The sequence below is a fragment of the Lycorma delicatula genome, chromosome 2 (genome assembly GCF_047948215.1).
Source record: "Lycorma delicatula isolate Av1 chromosome 2, ASM4794821v1, whole genome shotgun sequence".
NCBI classification, from domain to species: domain Eukaryota; kingdom Metazoa; phylum Arthropoda; class Insecta; order Hemiptera; family Fulgoridae; genus Lycorma; species Lycorma delicatula.
In genome coordinates, this window is record NC_134456.1 from 131,332,356 (window position 1) to 131,345,855 (window position 13,500).

Below are 13,500 nucleotides of genomic sequence, written 5' to 3' on the forward strand. Positions count from 1 at the left end.
TCTAATAATTTATTAATTACGAAATACGGTTATGTATTTATTAGTTATTTAAGTGGAAAATTGACTTTACTTTTATTCCTAATGAGTATACATTATTTCAAACAGTAATCCTCTATGAATCATGAGACCTTGCCGTTGGTGAGGGGGCTTGAGTGCTCAGGGATACAGAGTAGCTGGACCGAAGGTGCAACCATATCGGAGAGGTATCTGTTGAGAGCCAGACTAAGGAATGATTCCTGAAAGAGGGCAGCAGCTCTTTCAGTAGTTGTTAGGGGCGTGAGTCAGGACGACTTAAACGGCCGTATCAACATCACTCAGTCCTCTGAGTACTGCGCAGCTGAAAGCAATGGAAAACTACAGCTGTTTTTTTTTTCCAAGAAAATGTGGCTCTGCATTTTCAAAAGCAATAATGGAGGCGCCTTCCTTGGTAAAATATTCCGGAGGTAAAATAGTCCCCCGTTCGGATCTCCGGGTGGGGACTACTAAGGAAGGGGTCACCAGAAAAGTAAAAAATAACATTCTACGAGTCGGAGCGTGGAATGTAAGAAGCTTAAAAAAGGTTGGTAGGCTAGAGAATTTAAAAAGGGAAATGGATAGGGTAAACGTGGATATAGTAGGAATTAGTGAGGTTCGGTGGGAAGAGGAAGGCGACTTTTGGTCGGGTGACTTTAGAGTAATTAACTCAGCGTCAAATAATGGGCAGGCAGGAGTAGGTTTCGTGATGAACAAGAAAATAGGGAGGAGAGTGGAGTATTTCAAGACGCATAGCGATAGAGTCATTGTAATAAGGATAAATTCAAAACCTAAACCGACAACGATTGTTAACGTCTATATGCCTACAAGCGCCCATGATGATGATGAGGTAGAATGTATATACGAAGAGATTGATGAAGCAATTAAACACGTAAAAGGAGATGAAAATTTAATAATAGTTGGAGATTGGAATGCAAGCATTGGAAAAGGCAAGGAAGGAAATATAGTGGGTGAATACGGGCTGGGCAAAAGGAATGAAAGAGGGGACCGACTTATAGAGTTTTGCACGAAGTATAATTTAGTAATTGCCAACACCCAATTTAAAAATCATAATAGAAGAATATACACTTGGAAAAAGCCAGGCGATACTGCAAGGTATCAGATAGATTATATCATGGTTAAGCAAAGATTTAGAAATCAACTCGTGGACTGCAAAACTTACCCTGGAGCAGACATTGATAGCGACCATAATTTGGTGATAATGAAATGTAGATTGGGGTTTAAAAACCTGAAGAAAAGGTGTCAGATGAATCGGTGGAATTTAGAGAAGCTTGAGTAAGAGGAGGTAAAGAAGATTTTTGAGGAGGACATCGCAAGAGGTCTGAGTAAAAAAGATAAGATAGAAAATGTAGAAGAAGAATGGGAGAATGTTAAAAAGGAAATTCTTAAATCAGCAGAAGCGAACTTAGGCGGAATAAAGAGAACTGGTAGAAAACCTTGGGTTTCAGACGATATATTGCAGCTGATGGATGAACGTAGAAAATATAAGAATGCTAGTGATGAAGAAAGTAAAAGGAACTATCGGCAATTAAGAAATGCTATAAACAGGAAGTGCAAACTGGCAAAAGAAGAGTGGATTAAAGAAAAGTGTTCAGAAGTGGAAAGAGAAATGAACATTGGTAAAATAGACGGAGCATACAGGAAAGTTAAGGAAAATTTTGGGGTACATAAATTAAAATCTAATAATGTGTTAAACAAAGATGGTACACCTATATATAATACGAAAGGTAAAGTCGATAGATGGGTGGAATATATTGAAGAGTTATACGGAGGAAATGAATTAGAAAATGGTTTTATAGAGGAAGAAAAGGAAGTTGAGGAGGATGAAATGGGAGAAACAATACTGAGATCTGAATTTAAGAGAGCATTAAAAGATTTAAATGGCAGAAAGGCTCCTGGAATAGACAGAATACCTGTAGAATTACTGCGCAGTGCAGGGGAGGAGGCGATTGATAGATTATACAAACTGGTGTGTAATATTTATGAAAAAGGGGAATTTCCGTCAGACTTCAAAAAAAGTGTTATAGTAATGATACCAAAGAAATCAGGGGCAGATAAATGTGAAGAATACAGAACAATTAGTTTAACTAGTCATGCATCAAAAATCTTAACTAGAATTCTATACAGAAGAATTGAGAGGAGAGTGGAGGAAGTGTTAGGAGAAGACCAATTTGGTTTCAGGAAAAGTATAGGGACAAGGGAAGCAATTTTAGGCCTCAGATTAATAGTAGAAGGAAGATTAAAGAAAAACAAACCAACATACTTGGCGTTTATAGACCTAGAAAAGGCATTCGATAACGTAGACTGGAATAAAATGTTCAGCATTTTAAAAAAATTAGGGTTCACATACAGAGATAGAAGAACAATTGCTAACATGTACAGGGACAAACAGCAACAGTAGCAATTGAAGAACATAAGAAAGAAGCCGTAATAAGAAAGGGAGTCCGACAAGGATGTTCTCTATCTCCGTTAATTTTTAATCTTTACATGGAACTAGCAGTTAATGATGTTAAAGAACAATTTATATTCGGAGTAACAGTACAAGGTGAAAAGATAAAGATGCTACGATTTGCTGATGATATAGTAATTCTAGCCGAGAATAAAAAGGATTTAGAAGAAACAATGAACGGCATAGATGAAGTCCTACGCAAGAACTATCGCATGAAAATAAACAAGAACAAAACAAAAGTAATGAAATGTAGAAGAAATAACAAAGATGGACCACTGAATGTGAAAATAGGAGGAGAAAAGATTATGGAGGTAGAAGAATTTTGTTATTTGGGAAGTAGAATTACTAAAGATGGACGAAGCAGGAGCGATATAAAATGCCGAATAGCACAAGCTAAACGAGCCTTCAGTAAGAAATATAAGTTGTTTACATCAAAAATTAATTTAAATGTCAGGAAAAGATTTTTGAAAGTGTATGTTTGGAGTGTCGCTTTATATGGAAGTGAAACTTGGACAATCGGAGTATCTGAGAAGAAAAGGTTAGAAGCTTTTGAAATGTGGTGCTATAGGAGAATGTTAAAAATCAGATGGGTGGATAAAGTGACAAATGAGGAGGTATTGCGGCAAATAGATGAAGAAAGAAGCATTTGGAAAAATATAGTTAAAAGAAGAGACAGACTTATAGGCCACATACTAAGGCATCCTGGAATAGTCGCTTTAATTTTGGAAGGACAGGTAGAAGGGAAAAATTGTGTAGGCAGGCCACGTTTGGAATATGTAAAACAAATTGTTAGGGATGTAGGATGTAGAGGGTATACTGAAATGAAACGACTAGCACTAGATAGGGAATCTTGGAGAGCTGCATCAAACCAGTCAAATGACTGAAGACAAAAAAAAAAAAAACAAACAGTAATTTAAGTAACATTTTGGCACAGTTTTACATACAAACACAATTCTAACTGCCACCTAACGAGTCATTTAAACAGAATTTTCAGTCACCCTATCGAACCAAAGAACAATCGTCAGATCAAGTTTAAGACATCACTTCTGACTGAAACATTCCAATTGTTCAATCCGGTCGAAAGACCTAAGTTAAGGGTCTAAGGCTGATGTAAAATTCTTATATGGTATATCTTAATGGTATTTGTTAACTATAAATAATTCATTTAAATAAAGTGGCGATTATGTGGCCGGGTACATTAAGTCAAATTTTAAGAAAGTTGTGTTTTATGTGGGAAGGTATATTGTAAAAATATATTTTATTTAATTGGTTGTTTAGTGCTATCTAAAAAACTATTTTTGTTGTAGACTCACAAATTTTAATCTTTTATTTTTTATATAAAATAATATTTCCACTTACCATCAATTTGTAATGTAAGTATCCGAGCACTTTCAGAGTCACTTCTCCATCATCAGTGATTACTAATTCAATATTCATGTATATAATTTTTTATGTATAATTATAATTAAACTGAAGTTAAAGTTTCATTACAGTCAATTATCAAATAATATAAGTTATATATTAATGAGAATCAACGTCATGTCCGTAAAATGTTTACAACTATTATGATCTATGAAATGAAATAGTACCAATCTACTAATCAATAATTATTGTATAATTTGTTTATATAGGATATCATTGTCGAATTTGACTGGTTCGTTCATTAATTTATTATTATTCAAATATGTATGAAATTTTTCTAATTTGCTGGTTTTATAATAACTGTTATTGTATTTTAATAAATTAGTTAGAGTTATAATTATGTCCAGTTTCTAAAATGTGTCTAGCAGAATTAAAACAATTTGTCATTCCGTTATATTTTAAGTCGCAGTTTTCGCACTTGAGATTATACACTCCTTGTTTTTCTAAGTTTTTATCATGATTTATTGTTATAGAAGGATCTTCATTATTTATGTATTTTATTATTTGTTGTATATCCGTTTTTAATTTAAATATTTTGTTAAATTTATTATTTATTTTGTATTTGATCTTAGCGTACTCATTTATTGTATTTTTATTCGTTAGTTTTATTTTGTCCTTTATCTTTTTTAATCTTTTATGGAGTGTCGTGACGTGGTGTCGAGGTGTCGTGTCGAGGTCTTTTCTCTATATCTTGTGTTTTATTATTCTATTATTCCCTAAGCTATATCCCCAGGAGTCCCCAGCGGCCCATTGGAACCGATCACTGTGGCACCCCACCTTGCATCTCAAAATGAATTCTTCCTTCCTGGGCTTCAATCAAACATCTTCTATCGGAAAGATAGTCCTCGATTTGCCTACATATATAAAGGCTCAATCCCTTTGTGGCCATTGCCCTGTTTATGTGACTCCAACTGATTGAGCCAAAGGCATTCTTTATATCAAGTGAAATCATTAATGGAATGCGTCTTGTGCGCCATGTGCCTCTTCTGACTTCATTAGCCCAGTCCGAAATCCTACATATGGCCTTCATAGTGGACCGCCCCCGCCAGAAACCATACTGGTTTGGGCTAATCCCGACTCCCTGTTCTAGTTCCCGAATAATACGGCCCGCCAGCATTTTTTCCACGAGTTTCCCCATGGTATTCAATAGGCTCAGGGGTCTGTAAGTGGCGTCCTCCTCCATGGGTGCACCTTTAGGAAGGAGCACCACCCTGGCCTCTTTCCAACACGCGGGGAAAACTCTTCTCTCCAAACCGTAACTGGCAACCTCTAATACTTCCCAGGGAGTCTTCTGGACTAAACCTTTGATGACCGCTGCAGGGATTCTGTCCGGTCCAGGGCTCTTCTTTAAAGCCAGACTTTTGGCCGCTAGTTGCAGTTCATCTATAGTAAATCTTCTACTCTCACATGGTGTGGGTCCACTATCATCGGCTATCATGGTAGGGAACAATCTCGCCACATGCATTTCAGGATTAGCCTTATCCAAAAGGTAATCGTCTGCCGAACTTCTTAGTTACTATACGATAAGCTTGGCCCCATGGGTCAGTATCGAGCTCACTGCAGAGATTATTCCAGCACTCTCTTTTCCTTTTTTTTAATTGCTCTGTTAAGGGCCGTTCTAGTTTCAATATACCTTCTTGCTATATCCTGGTAATCTTCCCTACCATTTCTGAGAAGTCTCTGTTTTCTTCTCCTAAGGGACTGGAGCTCTTGTCTCATATTCCCGATCTCGGTCGTCCACCAATATACATTACGTCTCCTTGCAGCATTACTTGCCACTCTATCTATCTCTTTAATTATATTTGATAAAGCTTCAGGGGTCTGCTGCTGCCTAGCTTTTAGTCTATCAGCTGTTCTATTGACTATTAGTTCAATTTGTTCCGCTGAAAAACTTGGTAGGGGAGGATACTCCACTCGCTCAAAATTCGCATCTCTCAGGTCTAGTATCGTTGCGCGGTGATCACTAGCTATATCGTCAAGGAGGACCATCCAGTCATATTGTTCACTTTTCCATCTATTATCCAGGATGGTCAAATCCAGCACCGACTGGTGGCCTCTTGCTACATAAGTGGGTGTGCCGTCGTTTATACAATGACAGCCAGTAGTCTCAAGCAGGTCCACCAGGATCTGTCCTCTCCTGTTCGTGTAACTACTACCAGCCATCACCATTTTACTATTAAAGTCACCCAACATAACTAATCTCTTCGATGAATTAGTAATTAATCCCTGTGGGATATCTACGAAGCAAGTAAATTCCGCAAGCTCTATTATGGGTGACACATACACACTCACTATCATGACGGTCTCATTCTCCAATGCCACCACGCCCCTACCCCTAAACCTGAGTCTCCAGTGAATATTATGATTTATGACCATAATAGCAACATCCCCCTGAGTATCAGCGATCCAGCATGACTTGGCTGCCTCGTATCTATTCGGCTCGGCAACTGCAAGGAAATCAACTCTTCTCTCGACGACGACTCGTGCAATTAGATCATGAGCGAGGATACTCCTGTTCACATTAGCAAATAATGTTCTATACATGTTGGTCTTTCTTGCATTGCCAAGCTCCAGTCCTATGTTCTCTGCTTCTGCAGTCGAGGCACTGCTTCGGTTCTCGACAATCAGCAATCTTATGACCTCGACCGCCGCAATTGAAACAGAGTTCCAACCTATCTGGGCCCTTACAGTCCTGACGTCTATGTCCTGTCCCGCAGCAACGATAGCACCTGTCTTCGTCCTCGCGTATATAGGCTCGGTAACTTATCCAGCCTATCCTGAGCCTTTGCTCTACGAGTTTGCACGCTGCTCTATAGAAGGTGATAACCGTGATGTTCCTGGTCTCGCCAAAGCCTCTTCTGATTGATGATATCTTAAACTCTTCGTTTGAACCAACCCTGTTTGCTATTGCAGCCATCACCTCCTGTTCCGATGTTTTAAACTCTACATCTCTGATGTGAACAACAGCCCTTCTGGTGGCTCTATTCTTAAGAGCAACGTGCAAATCCGCCGCCTTATCCCTGTGGTAAAGTCCTCTGCATTTTTGCACCCTCGATCCTTACATGTAACTCTTCGTTACGGCCCTTGCGCAGTGCTATTACGTTATTTGCCTCCTCACTTGTCACCGCACCCTTCATCGATCTAAGGAGGTCCGCATACGTATTACCTTCAGCCTTGACGATTACTGTACGACTTTGATCCGCTGGTGGTGTAGCTTTCTTTATGGGTATATGATTCACTCCCACATACCTTACACTTGAGTAAGAAATACAAATAAGAAATCGAAGGCTGAGAGCAACGGGTATGTCAAAACCTGAAGCGGAAGCAGAGACTAGGAATTACTGGCAGACTGAATGGTCTGTCTCATTGGTCGGGGTATGGACAAGACGATTGATCCCTGATCTGGAGGTCTGGCTGGAAAGAAAACACGGCAATCTGGATTATTATATGACACAACTAATGCCTGGGCATGGCTCATTTGGCTATTACTTGCATAGATTTGGCAAAAGGTTATCGCCTATATGTATCTACTGTAGCGAAGTAGACGATGTTGAACATACAATCTTCGATTGTCGCAAATGGGCCCAGTACAGAAACGAAATGGCAGCAAACAACTTAACAGCTGAAAACCTGGTCGGGTGGGTATTGGTCAATGAAGCAAACTGGGAGTGGTTCGCGAATTTCGCAAGAAATATCCTCAGGATAAAAGAAGAAGACTCAAGACGCCAGGGATTATAGGGGCCCAATTGTAGGGAAGGGAGGACTGCCCTGCCCCGGAGGGCCCGTATGCTTAGGTATGCGGGTTCCTGGATGCTTAGGTATGCTTAGGATGGGGTGGGGACTTCTGGGACAGACTGTATGGGAAAATGTTAAGACCGAGTCCCGGCCGGCGGTGTTGGTCCCGGGGGCGCTTCGGTGCTTTCTAGGCTGGCACCGTTGGTTTGAGGGAGGGCATAAAGACCGAGACCCGGTTCCCTGCGGGGGGATGGGAGACGGCATAGCCGGACCTCGTCTCTTCCGTGGGGGATTTGAGGCAGGCGCTAAAAAAAGATCCGGAACCGGGGGAGCTAACCTGTTGTGCCGAGTGTAAAACCGGTGGGCGGGGGACGCCCCCTTAGAGTCAAATGGACACGTTTCTGGGCCGAGTATACTTAAGTGGATGTCCGGCCCAGGAATGTAGTTAAAAAAAAAGTCTATGTGAAGCATTGCCCCAAGACCACCGCAGCCTCCAGAAAAACAGTTCAGTAGGCTATTGCAATCCGAAGGCAGCACCTCCTATGTAAGGCCTCAATCCATCCTCCACTTTCTGTACCGGACCTCGTCCGTCCAGATTTCTGCACCGTATAGTAGCGTGCTATATGCAACTTCTGTAAGTAACCTCCTCCGCAGTTGCCCCGGACCCCCACAGTTACGTAGAATTCCTGCGATATGGCTCATGACTCTCTCCGCCTTTTCAGCAGCCTCAATGGTGTGCCTTTCAAATCTCAGCCGGGAGTCAATCCATACGCCTAGATATTTTATTGAATTCTTTGACTCTATCCTTCTCCCATACACCTCGACTGACAAGGTATACGCTTGGCAGAAGATATAACCACAAACTCGGATTTCTCTGGTGCCAAGCTGAGTCCCGCCTCAGCCATCCAAGCTCCAACAGCAGTGTAGGAGTCCTTGAGTTTGCTAGCGGCGTCCCTGCAGGTATTGGCCTCTATGAAAAGTGCTATGTCGTCTGTACATCCAATTATCGTTACTTTAGCGGTAAATGGGACGCTAAAAAGCGCCATCATAAGTAATATTCCAGAGAGTTAGTCCGAGAACCGACCCCTGCCGACCAATCACAACGCCGTTCACTTCACATATGAATATTCTATCTGCAAGATACGAACTAATAATTCGCACTAAATGTTGCAGTACGCAAAATACCTGAGCGCACGCCTGATCGCAACATGGTTTACACTATTAAACGCATTACGCACATGAAGGGCAACCAGGACACACATCCTCTCTTTGCAATATTGGTGACTCGCAATAGTGCTCTCAGCTATGCTCTGTCTTTTCGCTACAGCCTCTACAGCAGATTTGCCGGTTCTGAAGCCGTATAGATTGCTATAGAGTTACTTAGCATACTCCACGGCGCAGGCAAGCCGTTGTTGTATTATTCTCTCGAATATCTTCGCCAACGTATCAATCATTGATAACGGACAGTGGGACGATTGGAGCGCCAAATCCCTCCCTGGCTTCAGTAACAAGACGAGGCGCTGCCACCTCCACCTCGCAGGATAAACGCTCTTGTTCAAATATGCATTATATATCCCGAAAAATCAGGCTCAGCTACAATTGCCGCTTTGACAACCGCATTTGGTCGCCGGTCAGGACCAGGTGCCTTCTCTTAGGGAACTCGCTGTACGGCTCCCATAAATTCCTCCATTGTGAACATCGGTATTGTCCCCACATCTATCTTCTCACGCTCCAGTGTAACGTCCTAAACGGGAAAAAGTTACTCGATTACTCTCGTACCCTGAGGCATCGAGGGTAACTGGGGACCTCGCTTTCAGCACCTATTTACTAACAAATTGTATGGTTTCCCCCAGAGGTCCTCTTCCATCTTTTGAAGTAAGCACTTCCAACATTCTCTTTTCCTAGCCTAAATCATCCTGGACAGTTCCTTCTTCTTTGCCTTATACACAGATATGTTTATTAACCTAGCTGAACTGTATTCGTTCTCATAAGTTCTACGTTTATGCGTGACGCTTATGCAATAAAGTGGCCGGCGGCCTCTCCTGATATATTTTCTAGGGAGCTGCCTCTCACCCGCAAATAGTGGTTAACTCGTCATCGCAGATCAGCTGATTTCGAAGTCGAGAATTCTAAGATTAAAATCCTACTAAAGGCAGTTACTTTTATACGGATTTGAATACTAGATCGTGAATACTGGTGTTCTTTAGTAGTTGAGTAACCACACATCTCAAGAATGGTGGACCTGAGACTGTACAAGACTATACTTCATTTACATTCATTTATACGTATCATCCTCATTCAACCTCTGAAGTAATACTTTACGGTAGCTGCCGTAAAGTAAGTAAGCTCCGTTTAGTTCCGGAGGCTAAACAGGAAAAAAAGAGGGCTTTGTTCTGGGGCCTGTTCTGTATTCGTTTTTTACATCAGACCTTCCTGCTCCAGATTATCTTACTATCTTACTGTCGCATCGATTGAGGACGACACGGAAATCCTAGCTGATAGTGAAGATCCGAATCAATCATCTGCTGAACTACAATTACAGTTAGAAGAGATCGGCGTGTGTCTGACGAAATGGAAAATGAGGGTGAATTAATCGAACCATGTGACATTTACGATGAGAAAAGGTGTTTGTTCACGGTCCACCTGAATGCCGTCTACATTCCTCACACGGATCAGGTACTGTACCTTGGACTACGTTTGGATCGTCCTTTAACATGAAAGGGCCACGTGATAAAAAGAGGAAACAGCTTATCATCACGTATAGGAATTAAACTTATAGTAATTAATAGTATTAAACTAGAATTAATAGTAATTAAACTCGTTGCTGGGCAGAAATTCACAGTTATCCTTATCCAATAAACTGTTGAACTACACAGTTATGCCTGTCTGGACGTATGGGATCCAGCTCTGGAAGACTATGAATAACAATACTATTGAAATAATTTAAAGATTCCAAAATAAAATGGTAGGGACCATAACGGAAGCGCCGTGGTTTCTTAGGGATAGAGAAATTCATGACTGTCTAGAATTACCTTTTCTTTAAGAAGAGATCTTAAGATTTAGCTCGCGGTATAAACAGAGATCAGACAAATCCGTACATTATAATTCTATTGAAAAATAGCGATAACATCAGGCGACTAAAACGTTTCCATGTGGTGGTCCTAGGAGTAGGACCATAGAATAAGTGCGTCACTATTTAATGAACGTCACTACTAATATAAACGACAAATATTTATTTTATTTATAGTATTTTTCATATGGTGGTACGGATGACATTGTTTTTATTTTTGTTCTTTTTATCTGCCACTTATTTCTGGTGCTGTGTTGAGTAATACACTTACTTGGAACACTTATACAAGAGCTTTTTTTATATATGAGGGGTTGAACATTTGTATGCTTTAACGAGGGTTTTCATCGGGGACCTATCATCCTGTGATTATCTTAATCTAATTTACTTATGGTCCCCGACGAGGTATCGATTATAAATACTAACAGATAAATAAAAAAAAACATGCATTTAAGTTCTACTTATTCCAATTTTACTAACGTAAGCATTGCACTAATAAGCATTAAGCTAGCAGTTGTTTGCGATGTTAATCATATTACAAATGCTTTTACAATTTTCAGTTCCATGTTTATTTAACTTCTATTTGTTAACCTCAGTTGTTTGTACTGTACAAATCTGTATTTGCTAATAACTCATAAATCCATAAATTAATATTATTTTTGTAAATGTAATCATCATAATTTAAATAATTTATATGCTAATTATAAATTGATATAAATTAAAATATACTGTAAATTATAAATAACTTTTTATCGCAGGAATGGGTCGTGTTAATTAAAATTTAATACAGAATAAGAACGTTATCCATGTATCCATGTAAATGTCTCAAATTTTAATCAACCTAGAGTTGTGTCGTACCATATATATATATATGAGCTTTTGATATCCAAGTGCGAAAAAAGACTCCCAGTATTTGGATTAAGCTATATATTTTCAGTCAATGAAAGAGTACGGTTCGACTTTTGTACAGTTAAATCAACTCATTATACAGTTGATATAAAGGTCTGTTAATAAGATTATTTTATATGAGTAGCTAGGTTGCTGCTACACGTAGTCTTCTTTTTCAAGTTGTCTGGGTACGTGAAATTAAATGTTATAATTTTAAATAATATACTAGATTTTAACATGTATCAAATACATGCCGACTTATTTTCTTCTTTCGTTAAATATTTTTGTATAAAATATATCACGCAATTATTTAATATTTTACGTAATAAAACGACATGTTTCTTATTAAACATAGTCAATTTCTTTGAACGATTAATTTTGACGTATTCTATTAAAAGTGAATTTTTAATGTTAAAGTTAGAAGATATACTTTTAATATTATCAACGTAGGTACTATAATTAATCATAATATTACTTGGAATGATCATGTTGATAATGTTTACAAGTACATTACATATTTTTCATTAAGCACCTGTCAAATTTACTTATGGTTCCAGTAAGGTGGAAGCGATTGTAAATTAAACACTGCGAGAAAAAAAAAACATGTTTAATAATATTAATCAGCACTAATAAAACAGATTTGGTGTGATAGGCATTGAAAAATAAATAATGATAATGGTAACTTTTCACTACTATTAACTGATGATTCACTTTTTTAGAAAAAAGTAATCGCAGTAAAATAAACGGATTTAAAGTGTTTAATAAATACTAGTTTTACCTCTAAATTCAATTTTATCTTCATATTGTATCACATAATGCATAGCACAGCATGTTCGTTGTAAATATTGTAATTTTCTATTATTATACACAACATTCCTGACGAAAATTATTTTTTTGAAACGCTGCGTGTCGGAACTTGCTTAAACAGTAAGTTCTGGAGAGAACAGTTATTAGTTTCGTAGCTGTCGCATGCCATGTCTAGTGCCATGTTATTTTTAATTTTTCTTATCCACGTTATGAATATACAAATATATGTTGTATTATTCACCACATACTTCTGTTATGAAAGCGCTAGCGCTTATGGTTTATACGTTTCATAAGCATTTTTATGTATGGAGATTTATTATATTTGAAATACAAAGGCAGATAGAGATTTGTAGTTCCAGAATTTATGTTTATAATCAATAATTTTTATACCCTTGCACCATGACATATCTTAATATATTTTATGGACAGTGATAAACGTTTTTAAATGTGTTTTTATAAAAATATTGTAAAGTTTAAAAATAAATAATAAAATAAAATCAAATAACATAAATATCTAATTAAAAGCTAAGTTAGAAGTAACATAACACATTAAACACATTAATTAACACATTAATCTATTAATTGTGTTAATTAATTGCAGAATTATTTTAAAAATTTAATACTTACAATCTATTCGTTATATAATATCTAATTACCCAGGTTTTTTTTGTGAACTTAAGAATTCCATTTTTTCTACTAGCGTTTTTGTGAACTTAAGAATTCCATTTTTTCTACTAGCGTTTATTTTCTTGCATTATTTTTTTATTATTGAATATTTTGAATAAATAAATTTAAACACTAATTTTCAGCAAACAAAAAAAAGAAGAAAACAGATAGTATTAGATAATAATATCCTGTTGCTTATTATAGTTTAATAAAAAAATATTTAAGGAATAAAAATATTCTAAGGTGAAATAAAACTAAAGATAATAAAAAAAAAAACATTAAAAAAAAATCAATTACATTATTAAGCTAGAAATGTGGTATTAGTTACAATATGACTAGAAATTTTGTCATAATGTAGAAGTAGAAATTTGATTATTGTTAATATTTATTTTTGCATGAACTACGTCAACCAAAGTTACTGTCCAAATTATAC

At 37.8% G+C, this 13,500-nt stretch overlaps 1 protein-coding gene across 1 annotated transcript; it reads right to left on the reverse strand.

Moving 5' to 3' along the window:
• Window positions 1–5,470: 5,470 nt before the first annotated feature.
• On the reverse strand, window positions 5,471–6,448 carry LOC142319953 (uncharacterized). Its single transcript, XM_075357630.1, has one exon. It carries the CDS (start codon window positions 6,446–6,448, stop codon window positions 5,471–5,473), a length of 978 nt encoding a protein of 325 aa, XP_075213745.1.
• Window positions 6,449–13,500: the final 7,052 nt, after the last annotated feature.

Coding starts and splice junctions, on each gene's coding strand:
- LOC142319953 (XM_075357630.1), bottom strand. CDS start 6,448: ATGTATAGAACATTATTTGCTAATGTGAACAGGAGTATCCTCGCTCAT.